General features: G+C 38.9%; 1 protein-coding gene across 11 annotated transcripts in view; it reads left to right on the forward strand.

Annotated features, from left to right (window-relative positions):
- ATXN2 (ataxin 2) overlaps positions 1 to 12459 on the forward strand; it is a 53150-nt gene that overhangs the window by 24456 nt on the left and 16235 nt on the right. For 3 of the 11 annotated variants that reach the window (XM_075041235.1, XM_075041236.1, XM_075041241.1), the window contains exons 10-20: positions 401 to 610; positions 2708 to 2890; positions 4419 to 4607; positions 5335 to 5442; positions 6905 to 6975; positions 7674 to 7981; positions 8469 to 8532; positions 8648 to 8800; positions 9436 to 9502; positions 11498 to 11682; positions 12295 to 12427. In XM_075041235.1, coding sequence (XP_074897336.1) covers positions 401 to 610; positions 2708 to 2890; positions 4419 to 4607; positions 5335 to 5442; positions 6905 to 6975; positions 7674 to 7981; positions 8469 to 8532; positions 8648 to 8800; positions 9436 to 9502; positions 11498 to 11682; positions 12295 to 12427 — 1671 coding nt within the window. The remainder of the gene's footprint in view (positions 1 to 400; positions 611 to 2707; positions 2891 to 4418; positions 4608 to 5334; positions 5443 to 6904; positions 6976 to 7673; positions 7982 to 8468; positions 8533 to 8647; positions 8801 to 9435; positions 9503 to 11497; positions 11683 to 12294; positions 12428 to 12459) is intronic. The other 8 variants (XM_075041237.1, XM_075041239.1, XM_075041242.1 and 5 more) reach the window with 6 other exon arrangements.

Raw genomic sequence — 12459 nt, forward strand, 5'->3', positions numbered from 1 at the left:
TTTGAAAATAGCAGTTTGTATAGTCAATACTATATGTGAACCACTGTTTGAGAACCTCTGGTAGCTATTTAAGGACCTTGTCAAGAGTGATGCATACTGTAGAACATATTTATGATAGGCTAACAGATCAAACTTTACTGTCTATTCCTTAGTAGTATTTGTAGATCCTAATTAACCCTTTGGGGAGTTTGTGACATTCAGATGTTAAATTTGACCTGAAGTGGAGGAAATAACCTTGCAGAGGCTATTTTATTGGTGGCAGAAATAAACTAATCTATCCCCAAAGGGTTAAACATGAAAAATCATTTTGTCATATTTTACTTTTTTTTTTCTGTTGACCTTTTTCCCCATAATTTTTCTTTAGTTTTTATACTTTCCTTCATATCATTTGTTCTGTCAGGTGTTCCCTGGCCATCGCCTTGCCCATCTCCTTCCTCTCGCCCACCTTCTCGCTACCAGTCAGGTCCCAACTCTCTTCCACCTCGGGCAGCCACCCCTACACGGCCGCCCTCCAGGCCCCCCTCGCGGCCCTCCAGGCCCCCGTCTCACCCCTCTGCTCATGGTTCTCCAGCTCCTGTCTCTACTATGCCTAAACGCATGTCTTCAGAAGGTACAATACCACGATTTGTTCATGTTTTTGTTTGTCTTTGTTTAACTCCTTTGTGAGTTTAATTACAAAATTGTTTTTCCTCTTCATTACTTAACCTATAATTTGTGTTTAACTTTAGTTTATCAGACTATTTCTATTAACCTTTTTATTTGAAGAACTTTACAAAAACAAAATAAAGCTGTGAAATTTCCCAAGTTGGTATGAAATAAACTCAGCTTTGTAAACGCTGCTCAGTGTCTTAACTTAACCAACAGCAACATGCAGGACCTGATAACTTTAGAGGACATTTTTAGGAACGTAAATTTATATGAAGTATCAAATATTTTAATACAGTTGTTCCACAAAAAGCCATTTCAAATTTAACTAAATAATTGAATTACCTTTTGTAAAAAAAACAACAATAGTACTAACAAAAATGCTGTATTCAGAGAAGTGCACTGTGGAATGGGATAGGATAAGCTGCTTCAAAGGTGAATCTGTAGAGGACTTTAGATCTGTTTGCATTGAGGCAGAACAGTAAGTCGGCTCCCTAGAAGTCATAATATGCAGAGAAAGGCTAACCCATGAGTCTTCGGTAACTGTATGCAGAAGTATCTGAACTAAATTTGTTTGTCCTCCGAGGGTACAGTAAGGAACACATTTTAAAATTTTTATTTTATTTTGTTTAAGTGCACTTAAAAACAAGCCTGCACAATATGGTCTAGCAAGCCTGGAAAAACGCAAACCAGTTATACTAAACTCACTGGAAGCTTTCAGTCTCTGCTGTAGCTGGCTTCACTGGAGCCATGGGGGAGAGAACAGTCATCATCCTGCTAATTGAATCAGTAACACTGTTCTGCAGCTTGCCTGATAAATGCTCAAGATGCTCCATAACCAGAAAGTGGATGGTAGTAGGCATTTCTGTATGGCATGCTACTGTCAATTTATCAATGTGAGCTTTTTTATTTAGTAAGATACTGAGACTCCACATGCAAATTCAGTTATTTTTTAGCTCTTGCAATTGATTTATCAGGCATGCAGTGAACTGCCGCTTACTGCAACATTTACTTTCTACTACTAGAAGAGGATTGCTGGAAAGTGTGTATTCTTTAAAATACTTGCCTGTAGATAATTTGGATTGAAGTATACTTTACATTCATGGTTAAAATAGGGGCTGACATTTAAAGATTTATGTAACCAGAAGAGATACTTGATATTTTAGAACTTGATCTGAAATCAGAAAGCCATTATCTGAACTTTTCTCTATTATTGACCTATATTAAAAATGAACTGTAGTCAGTCAGATTGTCTTCTGTTCATGCACAGTTTTTCCTTTTGAAGTATCAACATTTGAGTCTGATCTTGTAAAGAAAATGTTTGTTAGGATGTAGAAACTGTATTGGAGCTCAGACTTGAGTATAACTCTTCTGTGGCAGCTGTATAAGCTGTTCAGAATTACCGTATTCACTTATGACTTTAGCTTCTGGCGTTAAACATGCATGACTTGAACCTTGGGATAACAATAAGTTGTTTAGTTGCAATTTTGCTGACTTGTAAATGAATTGTGACCTGCTGCAGGCAATTTAGCCTTGGTGCAGAATGCTCTGCTGAAATTCCCCAAGAGCATTGGTCAGCCAGTGGTGACTACTCTGTAGATAAATGTTTGGTATCACTGACCACCTGACAAAAGCGATGGAAATTTTTTCTTTTCTGGAAAATGTTTGATAGCCTGGAACTGTGCTTATCCAGAGGGAGCTGGGCCACTAACCTTTTTGGCTTGTCTTGCAGTAAGCAATATTGGATACTTGGATTCAAATATTTTAAATCCAGGACTTGCATACCTGTTTCAATTCTGATAAAGCTTCTAAATATCAATGAACGTGAGCTGTCATAGCAAGGTGATGAGTGTGTTGGTAGTCTGGCTGGACCAATGGCTTGGCCTTTTTAGTCTCGTGGATCCCTGGTTCTAGTCGATGTCAGTGTAAACTGCTTGACTTTATTACTGCATTATCGAGAGTTATTAGATTAAATCCAGTTTTAAAAAGAGATGGTATGTTTGGGTACTCTTAGTGATGGACGTTAAGTACTTATTGTGTGGGGTTGTCTTCTTTTTCTCAGGGCCTCCACGGATGTCTCCTAAGGCACAACGGCACCCTCGAGGTCACAGAGTCTCTACTGGTAGGGGTACAATTTCAAGTGGCTTAGAATTTGTATCTCATAATGCACCAGGGGAAGCATCTACTACTGCAGTGGCACGAGGCAGCCCTTCAGGTGGGACGTGGTCATCAGTTGTCAGTGGGGGTAGGTAAAGCTTGGCTTATTGCAGATGGCTTGCCAGGGGTACTTTAGAGTGTGAATGCTAAGCAGAATACTGCGTTCCTAGACAATTCAGGCTCTGAATAAACACTGGTCTACTAACTTAGCTTGCTTAGATGAAGTGGGAGAAGGATGTTCCCAGATAGCTTAGTAAAATAGTTGGTGAGCTGGTCCTTCAAGTGCAATATTGTCCTAACTGCAGAGAGGTTGTCAGGTGCTGTATGAAGAGAAAAGAAAGAAAAATGTGGGAATTAGTTGTTGAAAGAAGTAATTTTCAGGAAGGTTATTGAAGGAGACAAGAAATAACGTTCCATTGCATCACTGAATTTGGTTAATAGCAGTGTAACTGGGTTGTGGTTTACAAATGAAGGTGTTTGGATAGAGGAAGGTTGGTGTTAGAAGATGAAATGATATTCAGGTTAAGTTGGATATATTTTTCCTCTAAAAATTATGTAGGTTTTAAGTGGTCATTTTGTGTTTGTCTAAGTAATGTAGTAGCAGATATAGTCAGTGTCTCTCTTGAATCAGTTAACATCTTTTATTAATATTTGACTTAAATTTAAAGCTCAGTCTTGTGACACAGGCCCTAGTTTCAAGCTTTTGTAGTTGAGGCCGTGTTCTAGTGAGTTGTCAGCAGCTGGGTGCTTTCTTGAATCAAAGGGCAAGTGAGCGACAGTTTGAAGTCTGATACTTTTTAGCAGTGCTAGAATTCTAGAGGAGGGTAGTGGGAATGCATTTTTCAGAAAGAAGGTATGAATTAGACCCCCATAGACCTGTTGCCTTGTGGAAAAGATTTAAATAAACTCTTCTGTTCTGGCATTATCTCTGATTCATCTTCCCTCCCCACCCCCCACTTTATATGTTATTAACATGCAAGTAGGACTGTTAAACAACTTATCTCTCTTTCTCCTCGCTCACTTGAAGTTATTATGTGACGTAAAGCAACTAACTAGCCACAGTGGGATGAGCAGGAAGCAGGAGGTACAACTTACCATTTAAAGAATATACAACTTTCCTTGCTGCTTTAACACAGGGGCAAAAATATACATCAAATAATCTTCTTTCAATAGGATATGTTATTTTTTTTCCAGCTGACAAACCTCCAAAAGAGGATGCTGTAAAATGGATGTGTTTTTTTCAGCCCTTTTAAAAATGTTTTACATCTGTTTGTATGGAGACCTGACCACCTTTTCTGTTCTGCCTGAAACTGTGTTAATGTGAGCTGTTGTAGTTGCACTAATGGGGGGCTGGGGAGCATACTGCAGTTTCATGGTGGGACTACAGGGCAGTGATATGTATTAGGGGACAATCTGCAGAAAAATCACACCACTTATCTGAAATGCTGCGTTGTAAAGAACTAGGAGGTGTACCTCACAGGTAAACAGGTTTTCAATTACTATGTAATGTTCCACCAAGTATTTTAAAGCATGTTTTTAGTAATTTTAAAAATAAGCAAACTGCTGAGCAGATGAGGAAGCTTATCCTATAACTGTTTTTTCCTGTTTGTTTCTAGTTCCGAGATTATCCCCTAAAACACACAGGCCTAGGTCTCCAAGGCAGAGCAGCACTCCCACAGGACCAGCTCTGCCTTCTCCTCAGCCTGGTACTATTCCCACTGAATCTGTTGCCATGCCTGTTCCAGCTGCCTCTCCTACACCTGCCAGCCCTGCATCCAACAGAGCAGTTACCCCTTCCAGCGAAGGTAAGTTTCCCTTGCTAGCGTGCAAATGCTCCCTTTCCCTAATCCTTCACAATGAATATGCCTATACAAGAGCAAAGCTGCTTTCTAAATGGTGAGAAAACTTCTGATGTGTTTAATTTTACTGTGTAGTGAGTTTCCCTTTTCTCATGATGCCAGCTTTAAACTAAGGTTGGAGAGAGGCTTTTTAAGAAGTCTGTATGCTTAATTTCTTCTGCCATTTAAGTAGTATGGGCCTATAGGTGTTTGACTTGATTGAGGATTTTTTTCAAACTGAGTGCCTAGCTGTTTTTTCTGATTTAAAGAAACGTAGGCAGCTGGTTTCAAAGGATGTTTTGAGCATAGTGAAAGGAGGGGGGTGACACATATTCAAGAGCACAGTCAAATGTCTAAGAACTCTTAAATCTTTGTAGCCTTCTGTATGAAGAGCTTGGACTATTGAAAATAATTTGCTCTCAGTTTATAGTTTTTTCAGCCTAGTTAAGGTTCTGTGTATGATGAGGGGGATGTGTTTGACTAGGACTTTTTCATTTGACTTAAAGACAGTAGGGTGGGGAAGGGGGGCGGATAACCCTCCAGGCCCTAACTAAGTAGCATAAAATGTGTAACGTAGGGTTTTTCTTTTGCAAGCTAAACATGGTTAAATCTCTCTTCTGTTTCTGTCTTGCCATCTCCCTTTGGTTAGTTTGAGTTGTGTATAAGAAAACAACTTTGGCAATTTCTTTTCTAGCTAAAGATACTAGGCTTCAGGACCAGAGGCAAAATTCTGCAACTGGAAACAAGGAGAATATAAAGCCAAGTGAGACTTCTCCTAGTTTTCCTAAACCTGAAAACAAAGGTTTGTATCGAAAGCTTTCATATATACTTGAGTAATTAGGAATTCTAAGCACCAAGCCTGCTGTATTGACTGCTGTAGTTAGCATTTTAAAGAAGACTAGGAAGCAATCTGGCTTGGGTGTTCTACAGTGAAAATTCGGTCATGCAGTTTGAAGTGGCAGACCTACAATTTTAACTGTTGTTCTTGACTCATTTCATCAACACAGTGTTGCTCATGTGGATGGTGTGATTTCTTTTTACTTGTTTTATTCTTCTTTTCTTATTTTTCTCCCCCCCCCCCCCTTCTTTTGTTGGTTTTTTTTTCCTGCTCACAAAGCTGTTTTTTAGCTCTCTTTGGACTGAATGAGTGTTTCTACTTAGAGCTATGCTCACAATACTTCTGAGCATTGTGGTCAGCATAGTTTTTTATAACTGTACTTCTTCCTATTATGCCTTAAAGTTGGCTTTCCCTGCAGCATTGCGTGTTCATTCAGTTCTCAAAAAAAATCTTTTCATGTTGTTGAACTTGATCAGTGTTTCACCTTTAATTGCTATGTCTTGAAATGCTGGCATGTTATGTTTTGAGAGTTTTATTGGATGCTTCTTTGTGTTCAGCTGAGTTCTGCAGTCCCTGCACCTCAGGGCTTCTGTCTTGGTGTGATGCATTAGAACTGTAGATATGTCAATTATGTAATGCCATAGTTTCACAGAGTATTTTTGTGTGCTCATACATGTAGTTCATGGAATTATACCAAATTACAGATAAAATGATACCGCTGTATTTCATTTTTAGACATGTAAACATTTGTAAATTTGCAAAAAGGTAACGTAAGGGTTGTTGTCATGATTTAACCCCAGCCATCAACTAAGCACCATGCCGCCACTCACTCACTTCCCCGCCACCCAGTGGGATGGGGAAGAGAATTGGAAGAAAAAAGGTAAAACTCGTGGGTTGAGATAAGAACAGTTTAATAGAACAGGAAGGATGAAACTAATAATGATAATAATAACAATAATGACAATAATAATGAAAGGATTGGAATATACAAAACAAGTGATGCACAATGCGGTTGCTCACCACTCACCAACCAATGCCCAGTTAGTTCCTGAGCAGCAATCCTCCCTGCCCCGGCCAACTCCCCCCAGTTTATATACTGGGCATGATGCCATATACTGTGGAATATCCCTTTGGCCAGTTTGGGTCAGTTGCCCTGGCTGTGTCCCCTCCCAACTTCTTGTGCCCCTCCAGCCTTCTTGCTGTCTGGGCATGAGAAGCTGAAAAATCCTTGACTTAGTATAAATACTACTTAACACACTGATGTTTGCAGTTGTTGCTATCATCATTCTTCTCTTACTGAATTCAAAACATAACACTATACCAGCTACTGGAAAGAAAATTAACTCTATCCCCGCTGAAACCAGGACAGTTGTATATAAAACTTGTATTAGAAATGCTTGGACAATGTTGGTCTTCTGTTTGGCAGGTGTATCTCCAATTGTTTCAGAACATAGAAAACAGATTGATGATTTAAAGAAATTTAAGAATGACTTTAGGGTAAGTTTCTCCATATGTTAACTTAATGGTATCATAGTTCTCGTGTGCATCCAAATTATTTTAATGAATTGAATAAATTGCATGTGTTAACAGGAAAACAGGTCCTTACTACTTGTGCTTAATTTATGAAAATATCTATAAGAATTCATGCTAGATATTATAAAAGCAATGCTGACTCTTGCTGGTACAATTGCCTAATACCTGTAAATGTGCATATTGACTGTACACTGAAAATAGTACTTGTTTGATCATTAGGTACGAATAATTATCACATTTATGCTCCATATGGAAGAGCTGTTTCAAAGTTAAAGGGTTTTGCTGAGGAAAATGGAAGAATTCATATTACTTATTTCCTGGTTATAATGGTTTATTAAATCAGGTTAGCTTTTCAGGTGTTGCTGTTAAATCACACAGGGGGATGAGTCCAGAGGGTTGTCTTAAACTTCCCTGTCACTTTCTAATCAACATATAGGTCAGCTGAGTCAATGAAGACCTTCTTTAACAGTGAGGCTTAAAACATTGTCAATGTTCTTAGATTGCTTTACTAGTAGAAATGGAAATTTATATTTTAAAAGGTCATTTCCAGAAGATTCAAGCCTGTGGGACTGTATTTGACTCTGTGTATGGGATAGCATTAGATTGTCTCTCCCTAGTTCTGTATGTCAATTTACTGAATACGTTCCTTGGGTTTTTTTCAGTTACAGTCAAGTTCCTCTTCAGATGCAGTGGATCAGCTGCTAAACAAAAGCCGAGAAGGTGAAAAATCAAGAGATGTAGTTAAAGAAAAGACAGAATCAACCCCTAAAGAATCTATCATAGAAACTGGCAGTAATACTAACTCTAACAGTGGCAGTAGCAAACCTAATAGTCCAAGTATTTCTCCTTCAATAAGTAATAGTTCTGAGCAAAAGCGAGGGCCTGAGGTAACTTCACAAGGTGTACAGACATCTGGGCCTGGAAGTAAACAAGATAAAGAGGATAAAGAGGAGAAGAAAGATACTTCTGAGTGAGTAATTACGCCTTTTAGAATAAGCACATCTGTTACTAGCGTTTAGCCATTTGTAGAAAAAGCTGTTATGAATGTGTAATATCTTAATGTTTATATGGCCGATGTAAGTACTCTGTTATACAGAGGAAACAACAGGTGAAGTGACTGTACTGGAAGTCATCTCATGAGTCAGTGGCAGAGCTGCATATAGAACTCTGGTCCTGTTGATACCTAATCCATATCTAAATGCTTATTTACATGTTTTCCTGGCTCATGTGAGCTGTAGTATCAACAGCAGGAAAACTTTTTTATGGATAAGTATAGTAAAAGTACTGTCAGTAAGAGTGGCTTTTTGCATGCCATGTGTTGTTTGAGTTCTCAAAAATCTGACTCTCAGATGGAAATGAGGTATTTTGTCTCTTTAAATATTTAATTGTTAGGGAGTTCTGCAGATATGCTTGTAAAAGAATAATGCTGAACATCATTTTTTGTTCTTTATGTTTAGGCAAGTTAGAAAATCAACGCTTAATCCTAACGCAAAAGAGTTCAACCCTCGATCTTTTGCTCAAGTAAGTTATTTGATACTGTTTAACGTTGTCTTTGAGTAGACCTTTATAAGCAAACCTTTTACTTGGAGGATAATCAAACTAATCTTGCATATGCATTGCTGAACTCTGTTTGTAGCCAAAACCTTCTACTACACCAACCTCCCCTCGTCCGCAAGCTCAACCTAGCCCCTCCATGGTGGGTCATCAGCAGCCAACCCCAGTGTACACTCAGCCTGTTTGTTTTGCACCAAATATGATGTACCCGGTTCCAGTGAGTCCAGGCGTGCAGGTAAAGTGCAGCATATGCTGCAAACTTGTTAAGACTTTCCAGATGATTGTCAGCAAGTTGAGGAGACTTACGAGATCTAAGTTAAACAGTGGAATGATACAGCGTGTATTACTGTTGTAAATATGGGCACAATTACATTGTTGTTGAGTTTTAGCTATGTAAATACAGACTCTTTCCAGTAGTCCCTCAACCTAGATGTTCTAATAGTCTCAAACACTTGTAAATTCCAGCAGGTCTTGCTCACATTTATTGTCCTCTAAGCATAGTCTTACTCCTTAAGTTCTAAGCAACTGTTTCTTCGTCCTTAGCTTCCAGCTACGACCCCCTAGTTTCTGGTCATTGTAAGGATTACTAGGATTTCAAATCTTAACTGTTACAAAGCTGTCTGATTTAGTACATTGCTTGAAGTCGCAGTAGTGTCGTTACTTGACTAGTTGTTGCAAACCATATGGTCTTAGTTGTTTGTACACGCAGATTTAATCACAGTGATCCAAGAAAATATCATAGGTTAGGCAGAGTTCAATAAACCATGTAACATAACAGAGTAAAACACATCAAAACTGAGTGGGCCCCCACCCGATACGTACTCACTTTTTAAAGGAGTATCATAGCTTCAACTCTTCCTTCTGTTTCAGCCTTTGTATCCTATTCCCATGACGCCCATGCCAGTGAACCAAGCCAAGACATATAGAGCAGGTAAAGGTGAGAATAATACTGCCTGTTTGGTTCTTAGTCTGCATGCAGCATGAATAAATTACAAATGTTTGCGCATTTTTTAATCCATGTTAATTTGTATTTGATGGGTATTTTAAATGGTATTTTTAATAAAAGGAAGTAAGTGGAAATGCTAATGCATTTCTAGATGAACTAATTCAGCCAAAACATGAGAAGTTTGAGTAGTGGGGAGTTGCTGGGTTTGGATTTGACAAATGGGAAAATGTCTCTGTTGCTTGGAATGTTAGGGTAAGCTGATCGTCTCCTGTATTTCATAAATGTTACAGGTTTGTTTAAAGGGAACTTTCTGTACTGGTTTACTGCAGAGCCCTGAATGGTGCTTTAACAGTTGGGTTTTTTTGTCAACAAGCAAAATCGCTATTTCTTAAGAAAGAGTATGCTACTCTTTGGAAAGAACTTGCTGGTTCCAGTTTGTTCTTTTGCATTCCTTCTGCAACAGTAAATGAACAGCTGGACTAACAATACCATGTTTTTAACAAGTGACACCTGTGACTATGGAGAGGAGGACACGTGTGATGAGATGCACTCTTCTGTGCAGTGCAGTGAAGAAGCAGAAAAATGATGGTCTTGTTTTTATAGTCATGTTTCAGATAATGCTCTAATTCTACACAGTATATGCTTTCTTGCAGTTTTATACAGTGGTTCATGATGATAGGTTCCAGTGCTGCAGATCCAGTCACTGGAGGAGGAAATTGTTTAGAAGAGCAGTTCTGCTGTTTAGACATAAACAAGTAGCCTTTAGGAATGTAGGGAAGACAGAAACCTGCAATGTATTTCTATTTTAAAACACACTAACTTTACTGTGGCCTGACCCATGAGATATTTTGGTTGGTAACACTGATTGTTTTAATCGGAAATATATTGCTGTGTACTTACTTGCTGTGTGAGGCTGCTCTGCTATTCTGAATTCCTTTTTTAAATTTCATTATTTTCTGCATATGCATCCTGTGTGCAGCATGGTCCTGAAGGAGCTGCATGGGTTAAAGTTCAGTACCTTTACACTGTTCAAGTTGCATCCTGTATTTACTTTTTTCTATTGATTTTCAGTGTAAATACAATCATCATTGAGTGAATTTACTGACATCTTCAACATTTCCCTCCTTTCCTCTCTCTAAGGGGTCTGTCTACATTGCACACTGCAGTGGAGTTTACAGGTGCTTGAGTTAGCATAGTTGTTAGTTACAGCCTCACTGCAGCAAGCTGGAGCTCACCTTGAACTCTCATGCCCTGTTGCTTAGTAGGCTGAATTAGTTTGTTCCGAGTGCCTTGCTGCTGTGGTTCGGTTGGTCGTCTTGCCAGGATAGCTCAGGTAGTCCCACACTACAGTGCTCTGCTCTCTTTAATCTTTCTTCCCTCTAATTATTCCTACTCCTCCTCTTCTTATAGGTTGACTTGTCCCCTTCAGTGTTGACTGTGACCTAAAAGTTGCTTTCTGCTATCCTGAGGGGTAGCACAGAGCTTAAAATATGTGAATACCTCAAATTGCGGCTGCGTAGAGACCTTTATTGTGCTCTCCTCAGCCATAAGCACAAGTAATTTTAACAGACTCAGCCTTCCAGTTGATGGAACAGTTGCTGAGTAGTTCCCATAGAGGGTGAATTAAGCCTTTTGAAGGGGACAGGATCAAATTTGATTAATGTAGGTATCCTGATATAACCTTTCTTTTTCCTTACTGATTCTTGTCAGTCTTTCTCTCCCTCCACCTTTCTTCCTTCCTTCACAAAAAAAGCAGGCCTGGGTTTGTGGCCATATACATGGCTCAAAGGCAGTGATGCAAATCAAATGTTTCTTGGAGGAACTCCTTTTCATGCTGTTCCTTTTTGCTAGAGTTCTAATATGTGGTTAAAGGTGAGGGGTGAGGATATTGCACTTGGTCACAGTGACATTGTAATGTAAAACCTCTCAGAAAGATTGTCATTCTTTGTCCTGTGCTTCTAATGTGATGCATTCTTTGCTTCTTAGTACCAAATATGCCACAGCAACGGCAAGATCAACATCATCAGAGCACCATGATGCATCCTGCCTCAGCAGCAGGCCCTCCAATTGTAGCTACGCCACCTGCTTATTCAACACAATATGTTGCATATAGTCCCCAACAGTTTCCTAATCAGCCTCTTGTGCAGCATGTGCCACACTACCAATCTCAGGTAAGAGTGCTTTTAGTGTACGTGATAAGTCAAAACAGAAATAATTAAGTGGCTCAGTCCTAAATGCCCTACTGTCTCCAGTCATAAGAAGTCACTCAGAACAGTTTCTGTGTTCTGGAGCATACTTAGTGGTGTTGTAATGTGCTTCAAAGCCTGTAACAAATTTTAAGGTCAGTTTAGAAGTTGGCACTTATTATTGATACTACCTTTTTAGCTCTTTGAAGAATTCCTTTCAGGTCATGGCGAGGACATGTCCTAGTTATATGTTGTAAAAATAAACTATTAAGTGTACTTCTCTTACTTCAAAGGCTTTTACATATACATATGTAATTGCATAAATATATACTTACATACATAAGATTACTACATTATTAGAGTGTCAAAAATTAGATATGCCGATGGTTTTTGTCAGTTTTTACCCTACTGCAGAAAATGTCCTTGAATTTTTAGAAACAGCTGGGGTAATGGTGGTAGTATGAAATCTTTTAGTTTGCTCTGCATTTTAGTAAGGCCAAGCTATTACTAAGTACATAATTATTGTTTAGATGGCACTAGTTTCTTTGTAATAGTCCTCCAATTAACTGTCTGTTTCCTTATTTCTGTTGAATGCAGCATCCTCATGTTTATAGCCCTGTAATACAGGGCAACGCTAGAATGATGGCACCACCAACACACGCACAGCCTGGTTTAGTATCTTCTTCTGCAACACAGTATGGTGCGCATGAACAGACGCATGCTATGTATGGTAGGAAACGTTTTGTGTTATATGTAACTTTT

Source organism: Buteo buteo, chromosome 11, assembly GCF_964188355.1.
Source record: "Buteo buteo chromosome 11, bButBut1.hap1.1, whole genome shotgun sequence".
NCBI lineage: Eukaryota > Metazoa > Chordata > Aves > Accipitriformes > Accipitridae > Buteo > Buteo buteo.